This window comes from Pelmatolapia mariae, linkage group LG16_19, assembly GCF_036321145.2.
Source record: "Pelmatolapia mariae isolate MD_Pm_ZW linkage group LG16_19, Pm_UMD_F_2, whole genome shotgun sequence".
Classification (NCBI taxonomy): Eukaryota; Metazoa; Chordata; class Actinopteri; order Cichliformes; family Cichlidae; genus Pelmatolapia; species Pelmatolapia mariae.
The window spans coordinates 20,773,845-20,793,076 of NC_086241.1; the positions used below are offsets into that span (position 1 = coordinate 20,773,845).

At 41.7% G+C, this 19,232-nt stretch overlaps 3 protein-coding genes across 5 annotated transcripts in view; 2 read left to right on the forward strand and 1 right to left on the reverse strand.

Moving 5' to 3' along the window:
* Positions 1-1,988: 1,988 nt before the first annotated feature.
* xk (X-linked Kx blood group (McLeod syndrome)) lies at positions 1,989-12,107 on the forward strand. Its single transcript, XM_063497414.1, has 3 exons — positions 1,989-2,466; positions 8,089-8,351; positions 10,140-12,107. The coding sequence occupies exons 1-3, from the start codon at positions 2,222-2,224 to the stop codon at positions 11,066-11,068; spliced, it is 1,437 nt and encodes a 478-aa protein (XP_063353484.1). The 5' UTR covers positions 1,989-2,221; the 3' UTR covers positions 11,069-12,107.
* Positions 12,108-12,403: 296 nt separating this feature from the next.
* dynlt3 (dynein light chain Tctex-type 3) lies at positions 12,404-16,680 on the reverse strand. The gene is made up of 5 exons (XM_063497415.1): positions 16,545-16,680; positions 15,027-15,068; positions 14,808-14,931; positions 14,627-14,704; positions 12,404-13,350 (listed from the first exon to the last, which is right to left on the reverse strand). Exons 1-5 carry the CDS (start codon positions 16,569-16,571, stop codon positions 13,274-13,276), a joined length of 348 nt encoding a protein of 115 aa, XP_063353485.1. The 5' UTR covers positions 16,572-16,680; the 3' UTR covers positions 12,404-13,273.
* A 2,291-nt stretch (positions 16,681-18,971) lies between these two features.
* The window catches only part of sytl5 (synaptotagmin-like 5), a 46,817-nt gene continuing 46,556 nt past the window's right edge, over positions 18,972-19,232 (forward strand). For all 3 annotated transcript variants that reach the window (XM_063499075.1, XM_063499077.1, XM_063499076.1), the window contains exon 1: positions 18,972-19,098. The gene's annotated coding sequence lies outside the window, so the exon portion shown is untranslated. The remainder of the gene's footprint in view (positions 19,099-19,232) is intronic.

Below are 19,232 nucleotides of genomic sequence, written 5' to 3' on the forward strand. Positions count from 1 at the left end.
ATTTTTCAGTTTTGGGGGCATTCTTTTATCAACCTGGCTCCTGCTGCAGTCTTTTAAGGTTAGAGCAAAAGTGGAGGTTGAAGATGGAGCTAGTTTAAGTCCAAAGGTGAAACAAATGGACTTAACCATCTGTTATGACGATATGGGGGGGTAACAGTTTGTTTTTTTTTTGGTTTGTTTTTTTTTACAAAATTAAATGTAGTTTTTGTTCCTGTTGTTTCTCCTTTTGCATTTAAAACGGTTTACTCAGTTAATATATACATTCAGCTGATTTAATTTTGTTAGGCATTATTTTTTGGTGCTGTTGTATTTAGCTGAACCTCTTAGTACCCATTTATTTCTTAAAATAGCTTATTTATGTGATTGTGTATATCTGACATTATTTTTGTTGTTTGTGGGGTAAAATAAAACCCACATTTTGGAAATCATTACACTTGTGCCTGTATGTTGATGGCTGCTTAGTCCCCGATATTGGTAGAGGCACTGAATAGTTGGCTTTTAGAGCGTAATAGGAGAATGACGCTTCGCTTTGTTGCAGCCTGTAAACATTTGTAATTTAATGGAAGCTGCGTATTCTGAGCAGATAAAAACTACACTATTACATCTTTTATTTTATATTTTACCTTTATTTTAATCCATTATAGGAATGTTGAAGACAATGTGAAGATATTAATACTTAACGTGGGTTAATTACTGGAGGTGAGAGGCTCTTAATGTTGTCTACAACAGAGTCTCAATAAAATGTCTGAACCTTTCTCATCAGTATTTAACTCCGGCACTACAGGCTATTTAGAGGTGAATATTTGGTCCAGCTGTGGCCCACACATGTAGTGGGCCACAGCTGTTACAGGACACATTTGGAGTTGATTCAGGGTGAGCTCAGCTGCCTCAGTGCAAGCACATTTTAACCTTACATGGGCCAGATGTCAAGTCACACCTGTTCCTGCCAGGACTTTAACTGAGCTGTAAGTGCCAAAAACAACCTAGGTCTCATCTGGGTCATATCCCATATACACTCTCTGGCCACTTTATTAGGTACACCTTGCTAATATTGGACCCTATTTTGACTTCAGATCCAACAAGATGGTGAAAACAGTCCTCGGAGATTATGGTCCATATTGACATGATAACATCGCACAGTTTCTGCAGATTTGTCAGCTGCACATCCATGATGTGAGTCTAACATTGCAACACATGCCAAAGGACTGTGGAGGCCATTTGAGTGTAGTGAAACTAGTGTGAGATAATTTAAACTGTGCAACATGGTGCGCTATACTGCTGGAAGCAGCCATCAGAAGATTGATTCACTGTAACTGTCATGGTCCGTGGGAGTGTCTGGGGATTTTCCAGCCTGAGTTAGTGTGCTTCCTGTGTCAGCCCTCAGGGGCGGAGGTTCTGGTGTCCCACCTGTGTCGTTTCCACGACTAATCAGCAGGTTCTTTGGGTCAGTGCTGTCTGAATGAAACCCTTTCAAAAGATTTGGACCAGCTTGCTGGTGACAGGAGACACCGAGGATGTGTACAGTGTCAGGTTTATTTAAAGCTGACTTATGTGTTCCTTATTTTTCTCATATACAGTTACAGTAGTGTGTGTGCTCGTACAGTTTCAGATGTTTTTAGCCCCTCTGTCACAACTTCACTGCAGCAGAGGAACATTTGTTATGATTTGGGGGCGTCAAAGCAGCTTTGGGACTGTGTTACGTAGAGACAGTTTCCTGTGTCACGTTTGAATTGTAAGCTCTTCCTTCCTTACAGACTAGTCATAACTCATGGTTGCTGTTGTTGTTGTTTTTGTTTAATTTTACCTGACATTAGTATTTGGGCTTTCTGGCTCCATGATGGATAGATTAGTAGGCCTGTGAAATTGTCCCAAAAAATGAGTAAGCTGGTCAGTGAATTGCAATTGAAACTCTTAGCCTCATGGCCCTGCAGATGTTTGCACCACCATTATAACACCAGTCTTCGGGGCGTTATCGTCTTGTTGACAGGCGCTTCAGTGCGCACTGGAGAGCGCAGCGCTTCGTGCGCCCCCAGCAGTCTCTCCCCGGGACAACACTTGGCTGTGAACCCGTCCCGCCTGCCTCACATATCGCAGACAAGCTGCTGCTCCTGCGGCGGCGTTCCTCCAACACTCCAACCGACGACTCGGTGGTTTCGTTATGGACGTGCAGACTCTGAGCGAAGCAGCGCGCCGCATTCCCCAAATGGCGGAGTGAGTGAGGATGCGATTCCCCAGTTCCATCTTTGTGTCGGTGTCTCTGTTCACGGCCGAGACCACGGCAGCGCTGTACCTCAGCTCCACGTACCGCTCCGCCGGAGACCAGATCTGGCAGGGGCTCACGCTCCTCTTCACGCTCGTACCGTCCGTGCTCGTGCAGCTCACCCTCACCTTCATCCACCGGGACCTGAGCAGAGACAGACCGCTCATTCTGCTGTTGCACATCTTGCAGCTCGGTCCCATCGTCAGGTCAGTGCTGACATGTTTACCTCCGTTTGTCAAACAGGAGCCTTGGATCCCATTGTATCCACAATGTCCACTATGTTCTGCCGAGGGCACGTCTCTTACCTCCCACAGGTGTCGTGCCCACGGATGTTTTTTTTCCTCTTAAAAACATGCCAGGCCTCCCAGCGCATAAGCTGCTTACAGATGGTGTGATGAATGCATTGCGCACATGCTGTTGTTTTCATTTTCTCTCGCCTTTTGTCTGGTTGGCTCCATACATACTGGCGCATGATGTGCTGTATGTGCGTGTTGTTCAGCTCGGAAGCAAAAGGCTGATCAATGTTGCCACTGTTGATCGATATATGTTACATATATACACCGACAGAGCTGGCAGGCTGCTGAGCCAAAGCACTTACAGTACAATAAGGTATTCTACCAGTTTGATCACCTTCAGCCATGATCGTTCGGGCAAAGCTGATTTATTCATGGCTGTTCTGACTGAAAGAACATTAAATCATAGTTATGAAGCCAAACTGGAGCTGCTCAACGCTCACGGAGAAACCTTTAAATCATAATAGGCCCGGTCTTCCTCTTTGTATAAGCTCTGGTCTGGGTGGACCATCTGCCTTCAACTGTAAGAGCCTGAGCCCAATCCTGTACATAGAAAGCATCCCTGCTGCACACACAAAGATGAAACTGCTATCAAACATACAAACAGCAGGAAATCTGACTCTGGTAAACTCATGGTTTGCAGTTGGTTGATTAATTCATTTCCAGATGGACAGAAGAGTGATTTACAGACTATGTGTGTGATTCAGTGATGAAATGTGAAGACTTGCTCTTCTTTTAGTTCAAAGTTGGTTATGTTATGGGTTGGTACATTTCTCCTCTTTTTCCTATGTTTTATAAACCAGAAATTTTGGATTAGTCCTTTGGGAACTGATCAGCAGTTTCATCACAAACGCAAATCATTTTAGTAGTTGCCCAAATGGAAGTAAACAATAGAACCCAGTGATTGATCTGCAGTGGTAACGATTAAGCATTAAAGGTGTTTCCATTATTAAAATCGAAATAGACTTTTATTTTTGTAACTTAAACCTATAAAGGCTTCAGAGGGAAATCCTATCTTTCATTTGACCTAAAGGTCAGACTCATGCCATGAATGATGATGACGACTATGGAAGTGCATGCTCATAGTATGAAATCTGTTTTTATCACTCACTCTTTAAGTCCTTTCTGAGATAAAATGCACAACTGGTTTCTCAACTGTGAAAATGTATCATGTTGGACAAAACAAGCTGATTTAACAAGTTTTTTTTTTTAAGATTGGTTATTTGAGCAGTTGATTAAGCTCATGGGTGTTTTTCTAATCTTCCCCATTCAATTCAAGCTTTTGCTGTTTTCTAAAATTAATAGACCATATTATTAACAAGTGTGACAGGCAATCCTGACAATCTAAACAACCAGTATTTGCAGCCACACATATGATAATTATGCCTCCTCATGATTCAGCTCGTGAATAGAGTCGTACTGAGCAGCACAGCCTCCCTACCCTCCCGACTGCATTCAAATGATTACTGTTCAGACCTCTACATCCTTCCTCGGTGAAGACCAGATCTAAGAATAGCACATGTCACTGCTGGCTCCTTATCTCTGACAGCAGACCGGGGAATGTCGCTCTCTCTCTCTGCTGCAGACAGCACAGCAGCACTTCCTCCTCTTAACTTCCCAAAACAACACCTCTGATATTTTGATGTGTGTCACCATCAGAGAAAGTATTCAAATTTCTCACAAGTCTGCACTGGGTGTAATCATTTCTTCTGTTGTCGCCCTAAAGAGAAGTGCTCTTTAATCTATTTAACACTAAAGTGTTGCTGAAGAGCAGTTTGTCAAAATAACAGAAGTCTACTTCCGCCTTTTCTGCAGCTCTAAATAATTTAAAGCTCATGTTCAACTTAAACGAGTGCAAAAGCTTCAAAAAATTGCATAGATGTGGGATTTTTAAATGGGCGTATGCGAAATTATTAAACAAATTATCCTTAAGGTGTATTTAAACCTCCAATAACATTTTTTTTAAATACTCGTGACTCTGCAGTAATGTTACAGGTCAGAAATCTAAATGTTGCTAGATGAATGGGAACAGAGGCCTCATAGGCTAAAGGAACAAATACGCAGAGCTGATCTGGGAGCGAAACGACCTTTTAACTCTTGAAAGCTTATTTGGAGAAGTCTTGTTTTTTTCTTTTGTGAAGTGAGCAGTTTCTGTGGTATTTCAGGCCTGCTTGTAGAGCAAAATGACTGGATGTGCATCAGAAGTTGGTGAGGGTGGTCTCTGCCTGTGCAGCTAGCCCTGAAAAAACCCCGGAAACTATTCTAATGGTCGTCAACCGCGTCTTTATAAAGTGACGTGTCCGAACCTGTCATCAGGGATATAAAAATAGTGATTATAACGGCTATATTTCGTAGCAAGAAATGTGAAATAACCAAGTGAACTGGGTCACTTGTAATATGAATCCAAAGCAGATGTTTTCCTCGGGAGCTGGTGGAGACCAAAGACTGTGGTAAAAGAGTGCAAATGCTGATTTCAAATACACACAAGTGACTGAAACATATGACTATCATTCTGCCAGCAGTTCATCATATGACCTTGAAAGATGATGATGATGTGCCATTGTTGCAGTCTGTTTCTTGAACCCACAGGTGGTTAAAATTTCAGATGATGCCAGTTTAAGTTAGCTTTCAGAACAGATATTTTTATCTACTACTTTTACAAACAGACACTCAGCATTTATTTTATTAGCAAATACGCTGTGTGTGTCCTCATCGTAAGGTAGTCTCAAAACCGCATCAGTTCTTGATGTGACGAGTGCCACAGAGTGTTGTAAACAGCTGTTTACATGATCCTGTTACATTAGTTCATGAGTTTTGTCAGCTAAAGGATCCTGTTCTACCACGTCTTTAAGCTGTTCTACAGGATTCAGATCTGGTAGCTCGACAGGCGTTTGATCCACTAAACTCATCATGATGTTCATAATGAATCCAGGTTGCTTTTGCTCTGTGACATGCTGGGAGCAGCCATAACAACATGCTGAACTCTAAAGGGCTGCACATGTCCAGTAATAACACTAAAATAGGCTGTGGCATTGAAACAATTGCTGATTTATATTAATGAGCCCAAAGTGTGTCAAGATGACAAGATGACACCACCCCTCCCCCAACAGAAATGTCAGCTTTTTGTATTCAGCTGACATCTTCAGCTTCAGTCTCAGGATCGGACTCATTTTTCACTGCAAGATGCTGTTCTGCTCAGCAGTTAAGAGTGGTTATCTAAGTCACCATAACCTTTTTCTTAGCTCCATCCAGCCCGACCGTTTTGGCATTACCGTCTGCAGCACTGCTGCTGACACGATGGGTATTTTGGTTGTTTTTTACTCAGATGGCTCTGAGTAAACTCTAGAGACATCTGCGGTGAAAATCCCAGGAGAGCTGCAGTTTTAAAAATACTGAAATCGAGCCATCTGGCGCTGTGATCACATTTTTTCACAATTCTGTTGTTTAATGAAAACATCTGCAGGATTTTGCATCACCAATAGTCGAATAGTTACGTGGGATTACAGGTGTTCAGGTATTCCCAACAACATGCTTTGCTCTGCAGAGACAGAGCGTGAGACTGATATTCACCCTTGAATGACGTAGTTTATTTTTACTAACTGAGTGACGCGTACACTAAGCACGTCTGTTCAGTGTAAGTCATGCTGATAAACGGTGTGTCCCCGAGCACTCCTGTGGCTAAATCCTTGCGACTTGCTGTTTACCGGCTGTGCATCAGCGCTGCTTGACAAGGACATCGCTGCCTCAACCTTTGGCGCTTTGCCCGCTCTATGCACCTCAGTGTTTTTAGAGTCGCACTTGCCAATACATGACTCTCTCCTGTCATTGAGGCCTCATTTGACACAGATAATGGATAGCCAAATGAGGCTCATATGAAAATTACCCCTGCCTCTTTGGGCTTCTATAGCTGCTCATAATTTTGAGCAACAAGCATTGAATTAATACGCAGAATAAGCTATATGTATTCTTCAGCTATACTTATTATAAACAGTAATAAACTTTATGTTACATCAAATTTCAGCTCTGAATAATAGCATTTTTTCTGTTAAGTACAACCTCACATAAACTCACAAGACTACATAATCAGCAAGCAGAGAAATGGACTAAATCGGCCTTAGAAGGAAAATGAGTCCTTTCCTTAAAGAGCTGTTATGGCCATTAAAAGATAAGCGCAGTTCATTTGCCTTATGCTCTTGTGTGGTGTCCCACAGGGCTCAGTTCTAGGCCCCCTCCTCTTCTCTTTATATCTGCTTCCTCTTGGTTCTGTACTGAGAAAGCACGGCATTGCTTTCCACTTTTATGCTGATGACTGTCAGATCTATGTCCCTCTAAAGAAAAAAGGCAGATACCTTACACAGCCATTACTTCAGTGTCTCGACGACATTAAGGCTTGGATGTCTGTTAACTTTTTAAAATTCAATGATAAAAAGACAGAGGTAATGGTTTTTGGTAGCCCCACTGAGACCCCCAATGTGTATGTAGATTCCTTGGCCCAGTATGTTAAGCCAACTGTCACAAACCTGGGGGTCAAAGTGGACTGTGATCTGAAGTTTGAAAATCAGATTAAGGCAGTGGTAAAATCTAGCTTCTTTCACCTCAGGCAGCTGGCAAAAATAAAGCCAATTCTTTCACGGCAGCACTTTGAGACAGTGATCCACGCCTTTGTTAGCACTCGGCTGGATTACTGTAATGCACTTTATATTGGGGTCAGTGCATAATATATTACTCATCTACAGAGTGTGCAAAATGCCGCAGCTCGTCTTTTAACTGGCCCTCGAAAGTTTGAGCACATTTCCCCTGTTTTAGCTTCACTTCACTGGCTGCCTATTTCTTTTAGGATTCATTTTAAAATTCTTTTATTTGCTTTTAAAGCTCTCCATGGCCTCGCCCCATCTTATCTCTCTGAGCTGCTACAGCCTTATACACCCACCCGCTCTCTCAGGTCAGCTGATCAGCTGCTCCTGAATGTACCCAGGACTGGGCGTAAACTTAGAGGAGATCGTGCTTTTGCTGTAGCAGCTCCAAAACTGTGGAACGAGCTTCCTTTAGAGATTAGACAGGCCAGTTCTTTACCTGTTTTTAAGTCACTCTTGAAAACCCACCTCTTTACCCTGGCCTTTGACACCATGTGAGATGTTGGGTTTTTATTTTTATTTTTATTATTTTTATTTCAGTTGTTTTTAGGTGATTCGATGCTGTTTTATCTTGTTTTTGTTTTAATATAGGGCTGTTTTAATTTTATGTATTATGTGTTTTATTTATTTATCTTTGCTGTTTTCTGTTATTCTATTGTTTTAATGTATTTTCTGTACAGCACTTTGTTCCTGTGCTGGGTATTTTAAAGTGCTTTATAAATAAAACTGGATTGGATTGGATATGCTGGTCAGTGTTTCTAAATTAAATAAAGAGATCTACCTTTACAACACTGTGCTGAATTATTAGATTAGTGGGTTGTTAATGAGACAGTACAATATATCCAACTTTCATCAGGTGGATAAAATCCGATGCACATGCTCATCTCCTCTCCTGTTTCAGGTGTCTGGAGGCCTTCTGCATCTACGGCAGCGTGGGCCGCGTGGAGGAGCCTTATGTCAGCATCACGAGAAAGAAGCAGATGCCCCGCAGGGGTCAGGCAGAGGAGGTGGAGCGGCAGGTTGGGCAGGCAGAGGGGAAACTGTTTACGCACCGAGCGGCCTTTGCCCGCACCTCTGTCATTCAGGCCTTCCTGGGATCAGCCCCCCAGCTCACGCTGCAGCTCTACATCTGCGTCCTGCAACAAGGGGTGTCCATCGGAAGAGGTGAGGGGAGTACGTATGACGTAAGCGTGTGTTTGTGTGGGACCGGACAGTTTTATGGATCGTCCACCCATCCGGCTCTGCTAAGAGTCCGTCACAGGTCCTCTACAATGTGGGCTGATCAGCTAAGTGCGATATTGGAAATGAGAGAATGGATGTTTTCATGAGTCAAAGTGGTGTTATGTAACCGCCTCTCTGGTACTAAAGATGGAAAATGGTGATTCTGTTTGCCAACAGGGAGCCAGGCTGTGTGTGTTTCTGTGTATGTGGAGTGGGGGGTGAGCAGGTCTATTCCTGAGTATTCCTGGGAGAAATCGAGTAAAGGGTTCAAACAGTCAAACTAGGACATCTGGTCTTTGAATTGGGTCAAAATAAAAGATTTTATAAATATCTCAGTCTTATTTTGTGTCATATCCTGAACGTGAAAATCTTAAATGACATATTTTAAATCTGTCTTAAAATAATGGTCCCATATTGCTATAGTCATTTATACTCATACCGCCAATCTAGGATCCCATCTTTATTTTCTTGCGAGTGTAAATTGTTCACTTACATGGAAAGCACAAACAGCTTTTTGTTTTGTTTTTTAAGATCTTTCTGAAATCGATCTGTTCTTCTGTGAACACATGAAGAGAAAGCCGTCTAACTTTGTGTATAAACCAACTAAAGTAACTGAAGTGTTAAATGGGATTTTAATGGCTCAGCATGTGTAAAATATTTTATGAAAGAAAACTAGTTTGTATAAAATTATGTTGCATGTAATTAAACTGTGATATGTCGTTCTTCTTTTAACCTTTTTGGGTTTATAAATAGAGAAATAACCTAAAACTTTAGGTCTGTATGTATTTAGAGGCCTATCTCTGCTTTGTGCCTTGTTACTTTAATACTGTGTACCGAGGGGAGAAAGGCTTAACTTAGGCTCTGACTCACCTTCAGTCTGCTTTTGATTTGTTTCAATTAGCAATCTCTAATCACAGATTAGTTTCACGTGCAGAAAATGCCAAGTTAATGGTATCATCCACTTCTCTCTGTGATTCAGTCTATCCTGTAATAAACTAAAAATGTCAGCCTTATTACTGTTCTCGAATATTACAGAAAACATAGTAATTTTGACAGCAGAAATTTAAACTCATACCAAGCTTCTTTTATATGCACAGGACGTCTGTCTTCTTCCAGCTGTGAAATGACTCTGCAGTGGCCTGTCATATCTGTCCTTGAGTGAGATATTCTGTCAGTGCTCCAACGTCACTGCAGTGATAACACTGTGTGACAGCTTTCATAGTCATCAGTGGATATTTTCTTGTTTTCATTCTCTGTAAACCCTGGAGACAGTTGTTAGAAAATCCCAGTAGATCAGCAGTTTCTGAAAAACTCAGACCAGCCACACGCAAACATCCTTCTTCTCCATTCTGATGCTTAGTTTAACTTCAGCAGGTTGCTTTGATTGTATACGAATGCCTAAATTGAGTTGCTGCATGCGACTGGTTGATTAGATATTTATGTTAATTAGCAGTTAAGCAGATGTACCTTACAAAGTAGATGGTGAGTTTAAAGCTCTATTATTGATGGTTCTAACTCATATTTTTTCTCTCAGAAATCTGGTAAGGCAGTACTTCATGTACACACTCACCTTGGTAGAAGAGTTTTTCAGGAACGAAGCAGTGTTTAGATGGAATGAGCTGCAAAGTATCCTAAACTGGAGACGTACTTTCACTGATTTATAGGCAGATTTGTTTGTTTTATTTTTTCCAACTTTTTAAAAAAATCACTCTGTCTCTATCTGCATGTCAGGCACACTGATGGTGATCTCCCTCCTGTCCATTGTGTATGGAGCCCTGCGCTGCAACATATTGGCCATCAAGATCAAATATGATGACTATGAAGTGGACGTCCGGCCTATGGCTTATGTTTGCATATTCCTGTGGCGAAGCTTTGAGATCGCCACTCGCGTTGTGGTTTTGGTCCTGTTCAGTTCGGTGCTCCAGCTTTGGATCCTGCCCGTGGTTCTGCTGAACTTCCTCGTTTTCTTCCTCTACCCCTGGATCCTGTTCTGGCAGAGCCACTCCCCTTTCCCCGAGAATATAGAAAAAACTCTGACCAGAGTGGGAACCACCATCGTGCTTTGCATGCTCACGTTCCTCTACGCCGGCATCAACATGTTCTGCTGGTCTGCCGTGCAGGTGAAACTCAGTGACCCAGACCTCATCAACAAGTCCCAGAACTGGTATCGCATGGCCGTGTACTACATGTTGCGTTTTGTGGAAAATGCCTCGCTGCTCTTGCTCTGGTACATCCATAAAACAGACATCTACAAGTTCATCTGTGCCCCGCTGCTGGTGCTGCAGCTGCTGGTAGCCTACGCCATCGCCATCTTTTTCATGCTGGTCTTCTACCAATTCTGCCACCCGTGTCGGAGGCTCTTCTCCTCCAGCATGACCCAGGGCCTTTGGGATTGCTCCTCACTTCTCTGCCTGATGTGCAGCTCTGGCTCTCCACAGAACCGGCCCATGGTGAAGGAGGCCCCGACCCCATCTGCGCCAAAAGAGTCAGCCAGCCAGCGGCCCCACGACACAGCCAGCGACAGCACAGACGACATGCCTAACGACACGACGTATGACATGCTCAATGACACCACCTTCGACACACCGAACGAAATGGACAGCAACATAGGAGGTGGAATAAATGGCAACATTAGCCACGGTGTACCCTGCACCGTCTAACGCATCAGAATTATTCTTACGTGCCATTAAGAGGACATTATCTAACCTTCTTTAACCTTTTTAAGTGCCACATGGATCCCTCTTTGATCTCATACATCCATTGCAATTCTACATGAAGCAACAGTGTCCTTAACGTGAGAGCTATCCTTGCTGTAAACGCGCAGCCTCTCTTATCAGACTACATGCCAACAATTCATCCTGCAGCCTTTAAAACCAAGAAAAAACCCACAGGCACCATCACCTCACTCTCTTCTTTAGGTTCGGAGACTGTGTCCACGTATATGCTGCATTTACTGATCACAAGGAGCCAATGCATTTGAAGTGATTGTATTTAGTGTCTCTTTGGCATGGAGGCGTGCATGTGTGGAGCCTCAGACGAGGTGTAACTGGTTACTCTGCAGAGGAGGGGGAGAGCCGGCCCCGTGCTAGTTTTTATGGCCGCAATTATGCTTTTGTACTCCTTAATAAGAGCTTTAAGATTAATACGCGCTGCTTTCGTGACGTGCTCGTGTTTGATGATGAAATGTTAATCGCCACACGTTGTAAAAGAGCCTGTTCCATCGCCAGACATGTTACTGTAAAGCACGGACATTCCCAATGTCTTTTGCACGTTTATACAAAAAAAGACAGGACTTTGGTGGTTTGGTTCATTTTTTGAGCAGCAGCAGCTGTAGTGATGTGCTTTGTTTGGATGTATTTGCATTTTTCTTTTCTTATTTTTGCCTATTATGTCTGTCAACTGTGTTTCTGTCTGTCTGTCTCTTTAGTTGGAAAATTTACACTGAGTGCACACAAAACATTTACTGTATCTAACTGAAAAAGAGTCTGTGTTTTGAACTGTTAAAAGTATTTATTCTTATTTCAACCTTTAATGTACTAAGAAAGCAAGAGAAAGAGAGCGAATGTGATTGTGGTTGTTTTTGCACTAACTACTTTTTGCAACGTGTCTGCAGAGAGATGATGACCTCGGGAATCACATGAATGCTTCTATGTTTGTACAAATAAGAAAAGCACTGTTTAAGCCAAAAAAAAAAAACAACTTAATATACGCATCAAACATATAGAGACACAAAAGGAGGCACTGAAAATATGAAGTCGTACTTTAAAAAAAAGAAATTAAATTTATATTTATATGTGAATATTGTCTTGCATTATTTTGATCTTGTCAAGCAATATGAATCTGTGCTGACCTCTAGTGGTTGATCAGTGAAACTGCCTGTTTTGGCAAATCCAAGGACCGTAATATGTACTCCAACACTGGTTAAATCCATCCTCTCATCCAAAGGTGTTGGCCTTCAGCCGCTTTATCAGTGCTCACTAAAACACACTGTGGAACACCTTTAAAGACTTTATTGGACAAAATTCAACAAAAACAGTCTTGAACTCAACAGTAATACAGAAGATCTAAGGGTTTTCTACAGATTAAAAAAAAAAAAAAAAATCCTGGTTACAGGGACTGACCATTAAATGCATCACAGGAAAACACACCATCCTGTCTAAACATTTCAATAACTTATTAAAATATTAATATACACTAGTAGAAATACAGTATACTGTAGTGATTACTTACTTAAACAGAGCTTCTCTAACATACAAAGCTTCTTATAGTCGTAGTTCAGTTTTATTAAGGGAACATAGTGAAGGAGACAAAGTTGCAAACATGCTAACATTTTCTAATTAGCAGCACAAAGCACAGTTGAGACTGAAGGAATGTCATCAATTAAAATTAAAAATTTAAATAGTTTTTCCTGAGGGATGGATGAATATCAGTGCTAAATTTAATAAGAAACCATCCAATGAATGTTCAGATATTTCAGTCAAAAACACAAATGTAAACTTCCTGCTGCACACAAAGAGCAGTCATCTGATTTTACACAATAGGAAAAAAATACAGTCAACATGTGGTACTTCTGGGCCAAGGAAAACACCTGAGCATGTTTGAAAAATACTTTTCAAACAGGTCTGTTTGCAGATCATGACTCCAGTCCAGACCAAACAACATTTTGTCACCGTCAGACCTGCACGTATTCACAGGCTGCCAACTCACAAACCAAAACTGTTGTTCCTGCCTGCGGGGAGAAATAGATACTTGTAGGTCAGCGTCTATCAGAGGGTATAATCAGAGGATCTTCAGTGTCATTCAAGCAAAGTTTGAGACATGACAGTGTTCGAAGATGGAGAGGTGGGCACAGGGTTGCCAGGCTGTCACAGCGCCACAGCTACAGCAAACACACTGACCACACAGTACATGGTGCGGTTCTCCCACCTGACAGTACAGCTCCCTGAAAACCCACAGACAAGCAGAGGAAATTACTCCAAATCATACATGAAATACATGTTTTTATGATTCCATTTGTAAACCAGTTTTGTGGGCAAGTTATTCAATAGATCAAGAAAACTGACCAACAACCATGGCACTTATGCATCAACATAAGGGAGGCAAATCTGGTCTGAGTGTTGGGGGGTGTTACAACCCACCTCTCATAAATGAATTAACCCGGTTTAATCCAAAATGTAACATCAGTTTCATATCTAAAATGCAAACACGGATATTAACTATTATTATTGTTATTTCCACAATTATAGCTCCAAGTGGCAGCACAGTGGTGTGGCGGTTAGCACTGTTGCTTTATAGCAAGGTGGTCCCGGGTTTGAATTCACCCCCTCTCTGGGGGCTCCCTGTGCCTGTGTGGGTTCTCCTTAGGTACTCCAGCTTCTGTGTATGTTAGGTTAAATGGAGATTCTGCATTATAGCAAGAAAATGTGATTTATTCTAACATTTGAAAACAAAAAACAGAAAGAAGGTTTCTGGCACAACTTCACCAACTTCTAAGCGACATAGAGAAAAGAATAAAAGATCAGTCTCTTCAGTCTATTTAAGCCTAGTCCTTGACTAAAAACTTCTTTCAATGGCAATCATAATCAAAGTTTTCTAGGATTAGGCTTAATCCATGTGTGGGAAACTGAGCCTTTAATTTATCCTCTTCTCCATGTACCTTGGACCCGGGTGAAGCAGTCCCAGAAACCTCTTCTCTTAGGAGTGCTCCCTGTCGACAGGGACGTTTCAGTTTTAATGAAAGTCTGAAAAAACTAGAACTCCAGCAACTCGTGACGAAGTCCAGAGTGTAGATCAAACAGTTAAGTTGTTCCATGTGCTGAAAATATTTTTGGATTTTTAATTTCCTCCATGGGATTAATACTTACAAGAACACGTTTAGGTTTCATTATGATTTAATCTGCTTGCAGGCAGGTCTGTGCTGGTCTGGCCATCTACTTATATTTTTATTATAAGATCATTCCTCTATTTTATGCTGTGGGTGATTGAGTACCTCTGTATTTTGGACTGTTGTGGTTATTTTTTGTTTGTTTTAAATCAGTAAAAAAAAAAAAAAAAAAAAAAAAAAAATTAGATAAAACTGATTATTTTCTCCTCTTGGATGTGGAGGAGAAAAAGTGGCACATCACTCTAATGTGTTATCTTTTGTGCCACGGCCAATTAAAAATATTGGATTTAAATGATTTTGAAATAATCTTTGTTTGTTTTTTTGAGTGTCTCACCATCAGTGGCTGTGTCCCAGTAGCAGGAGTTGGCTGTGTGGAGCCCAGCGCCGCTCTTCTGCATGATCGTACAGTTCACTGCGACAGATCAGAGAGCGGGTTTACAACAAACACACACAAACACTACAAATAAGCTTGATGTCCTGGAAGCTCACGTTATCGAACACAGGGACTTGCTCACCTATGTATTTGAACGGCCGCCCTTGTTTCACCAGGTGAGTGAGTGAATGCTCCACTATACTGGCCGTCCACTGGTTGACTTTACTCTGGTTATAATCTGTTCCACCGATGACGCCTTCAACGCACTGAGATGAAATCAGTAAACAGGAAGTCATCCATCCATCTGATTGCATTTAAAATACTGTTTATTACGAATGTTTCCACAGATTAGAGAACATACCTCTTTTACAGAGACACTAATCTCATCGGGATTAAAGACGACCTGCAGGATCAGTTTTAAAAGAAGCACAAGGAGGATCGGGGTTATTCTATGAATGTTCAATCAGTGCCTCCACCTGAATCCCTCAACATCAGCAGATTTTTCTGTGCAATCATTTTTGTATATTTAATAAAGTGACGCAAAATCTGATGTTCATGCTACAAAAAATAGTCCTCATTACAGGTCCTTGAAGTACACAGGGCAGGCTGAAATTTGGCCCTTTTTAATTCATCATATTTTTCCCAGTACACGAGATTAAAAACGACAAGTGAGAATTTCAAACCAAAATCTGTTTTACAGGCAACTTTGACACCAATATCATAGGATACCTCATAGTTTCAACTGCAAAACTGCACAAATGAGCTCCTGTGACACAGAGGAACAGAGACGTGCATTTGTATCCTGGATGTTTTATTTGTTTTCTGACAATTCACTGGCGAAAACCTCAAAAAGTACATTTTGATTAAACCTGGTGATGTCATAGGCGGTTAAGTTAAAGACCTCATTTTAATCTGAGTAAAAATAATCTGAACTGGAAGGCATCCTAAATAAAATCACATAAAAATTCAAGTCCATGTTTCATTTGTTTGTTTGTTTTTTTGTTGTTTTTTTAAATGCACGCTTCGGTAATTTTATATGCATGTGTATTTTCTCTAAAATAACGTGCCCATAAACGCACCACTAAACTCATTAAGGTCGACATTCTGCTTTGAAATTAAAGTTGCATTAATTACATTTTTGAATCAAATAAATCAAATCACAGTTAAACTAAGTATTACTAAATGAGTCAGCTTGCCCTCACCTCTGCAAGTGACTAATAACCATTTTATTTTATTTTTATGAGAGCAGGAAGTTCTTGTCCTACGGCGCTTTCTGTTTGTATAGCAGAGGATTTATTGCTTTATATAATGGAGATTTGAGACCAAATCACAGAAGTGTCCAAGCCAAGGCCTCAAAGACCAGTGTCCTGCAGGTTTTAGATATCAATGATTTATTCATTGCCAGCCTCTGAAGAACTTCAAGACATGTTGAGGAGAAAATTTAGCCATTTAAATCAGCTGTGTTGGATCAAGGACAAATCTAACACCTGCAGGACACCGGCCCTTGAGGCCTGGAGTTGGACACCCCTGAAGGCTTTTCTCATTTCTCCAATTTGTGCCTCCTCGTCTCCTATCCCTATCCCTGTGACCTGGAAAGCAATGTCAGTGCACCACAATGAAGGATGTTTGCATCAGGAGGATAGAGAAAGCTGTATTATTTGTTATAATATTAATATGAGATGATTAACTGCATGATCACATTTTCCCTTCACTGTATTTGAGGCTGGGTTAAATTAAAACAAATTTTATCGCCTTAAATAAATCTGATAACAGGACCACACCCCGCTAACAGGCTAAGCTAGCAGTTAGCTAATTTAGCTGTAAGTTTACTGCTGGCTGCGGACCTTTGGATGAACTTAGCTCTTAAAGAAAGCCGTACCTCCTCTCCAGAGTTATACTCCTCCATCGCTGCCGTCACAGATAACACTGCTGTCTGCCCTCTTTGTGGTCTCCGGTGTGTCGGCTGTTATTGTTCCTGTTCACTTCCTCTTGTTCGCAGATGACGAGCGAAGAGAAGAGTTTGACCCGCAGCCTGAAGCGGGACTCTGTTTTCTCTGTATCGCCTCGCTGTGGCTCAGTTCAGGCATTACAAAAGCATTTTAGCGTTTTAGCACAGAAGCGCCACACAGAAAGAAATATACTGAGAAACACAAGAGGAGAAAACATTTGTGAAACCTTTAGGATGACTAAGATTGATCAAATATGTTAGAAAAATTACTATACTTACTATATTACTATTCTTTTTTTGGGGGGGATAAACATGGTCAGCAACAACACTCAGGTAAGCTGTGGTGTTTAAATGATGCTCCGGTCCAAAGGGCTGGCAAGAAAATATCCCACACACCATTACACATTTCACTCTCTACTCCGGTCCTCTGATGCAAACAAGCTGCCAAATGTTGCCCATAAATGCGAAATGGATTTAAACACAGCATTTATAAAGGATGACTGGCAGGAAGCCCTGGTCAAACCTATCTCTACATTTAATAGACTGAGAGAGACTCAGTATAAGATTTTTTATGGACTACATATCACTCCTGTTGTTTTGCACAAGACAAATCTCTCTCTCTCTCTCTCTCTCTCTCTCTCTCTCATCTGTGCATTAAGTGCCATTCTGATAGGGAGGGAGCATCAATTGATTTCCAAGTTCTGGACAATGATTTCCAAGGAACATAATGAGATATTTAAAATAAAGATACAATGTTAAAATCCTGGTGTTTTCCTCTTAAGCCTCCCCTCCCCAACCACAGTGCATTAAAGCCTTCTGGAGAAGTTCCTTGTAATTGCCAGAAAGTGTATTTTACACAGTTGGATCGAAGCTTCTGAGCCAAGTGTTACCCTTTGTTACCGGGAATGAAAAGACTACACACAACTTTGTTTTGTGTGTGTGTGTTAAACTGTTTGGTGTTCTTTGATAAAACTTAAGAACAAGTATTGGGGGAGAAACAAAGAAGATTGCACAAAAGCGAAATGATCTAATTGATTAGAATAATTATTAGACTGATCATTTTTTATTTTTACAGATAGCATTTTGCTGTGCACACTACCAGGAGTTGTCATATTCAAGAACGTGGCTTTCTTTGGCCTACTTGTAAAACAATCATACTGCATTATTTTCATTTGCTTAATGGTATGATGGCTAAGTATCCATCCATTATCTTCCTCTTATCTGACCTTGGGTCACTTTTTGCAGCAGGATAAACAGGATGTTGTTGACGCCCTTCTTCAGCAACACTTTCCAGTTCTTCCTGCAGGATTCTGAGGGGTTCCAGTGCCAGATGAGATAAATGACCTTCCCAGTCGGTTCTAGATCTCACCCAGGGTTTCTTCCAGGTTGGGCAAATATCTGAAAAACCTCCAGAGGGAACCACCTCAAGCAGCTCCTTCTGAGCCAAATGAGCAGTGACTCTACTCGGCGCCATCTCTAAGGCTGAGCCTAGCAATGAAGGCTGGGCTGTGGGTAAAGGTGGGTGTCTGGGCATGTTGACCCCCAGCTTCACAGACTGGCAAAAAGCATTTGTTAATTTTTTCAGATTTGTTGCAACATTTTTAATTTGATTAAATTATTATTCAGTCATATCTCTAACCCTTGAAATGATCCCAGTAGGTGTTCTTTTTTTAAATGAGTTACTATATTAAAGAGTTCACTTCCATTTTGCGGCTGATTGCTCAGTGTGTTGAACAAAAACAGACAAATACAGCTGCTTGGTGTGTGGATGGATGAGTCAGATTGTGTTTGACATTTTAAATGTAACCAGAAATCCTTTTTATTTCAGACTCCTGCACTGTTTACCAAAAGGTGCGCAGCACACAGACATAAATAAGTTGTGTGCCTTGTTAATATTCATTTGTGTGTTTTATCCAAAGATAATCAACCCTCCCAGTCCTTCGTGAGACTAGTAAATAAACAGTCACTGTACAGCAGGCATCTCCTGCGGCCATTACCACAGAAATACAGACTCCCAGAGGATGCCAGCAGGGAAATCCATAATACATAATGTACTAGCAGTGACAAGAGGGAGTTTCCCTCAGCCTAGATCTGCACTGCAGTGTGCGCTTTATGAACCGACTTGCCCTTTAAAGTTTAATTTATACAGACAATAAGAAGAAAAAGAATGAATGTCGCATTGTCAGAAAAGAGCCATTTCTCTGTCTCTCTTTCTCTCTTTCTCTCTGGCTCTCTCTCATTCACACACACACACACACACACACACACACACACACACACACACACACACACACACACACACACACACACACACACACCACGCCCCCTCCTGTCGGGAACACCCTGGCTGTGGATCTCTGCCTTCAGACGGTGCTGAGGCGCACCGACAGGCTCTCGCACGGTTCATGATTCTCGGGCTGACACCGCAGCCGGCCGTGCTCACCCCCCTCCGGACCCTCACCGCCGTGAAAGGCGGGCACACCAGGTAAGACACCGCCGCTCTGCAGGTCAGCCGGCAGCGCTCCGGGACGCTGAAACATCGGCGCGTTGCATACGGCACATATGGTCAGCCGGTGCAGCTTGTTCGCAGTTCCTGATGTTTTATTCGTGCCTTTTCCT

Coding starts and splice junctions, on each gene's coding strand:
- dynlt3 (XM_063497415.1), bottom strand. CDS start 16,571: ATGGAGGAGTATAACTCTGGAGAGGAG. Junction 15,069..16,544: donor AGTATAACTCTGGAGAGGAG/GTACGGCTTTCT, acceptor CTGATCCTGCAG/GTCGTCTTTAATCCCGATGA. Junction 13,351..14,626: donor CTGGGACACAGCCACTGATG/GTGAGACACTCA, acceptor GTGGGTTTTCAG/GGAGCTGTACTGTCAGGTGG.
- xk (XM_063497414.1), top strand. CDS start 2,222: ATGCGATTCCCCAGTTCCATCTTTGTGTCGGTGTCTCTGTTCACGGCC. Junction 2,467..8,088: donor CAGCTCGGTCCCATCGTCAG/GTCAGTGCTGAC, acceptor CTCCTGTTTCAG/GTGTCTGGAGGCCTTCTGCA. Junction 8,352..10,139: donor AGGGGTGTCCATCGGAAGAG/GTGAGGGGAGTA, acceptor TCTGCATGTCAG/GCACACTGATGGTGATCTCC.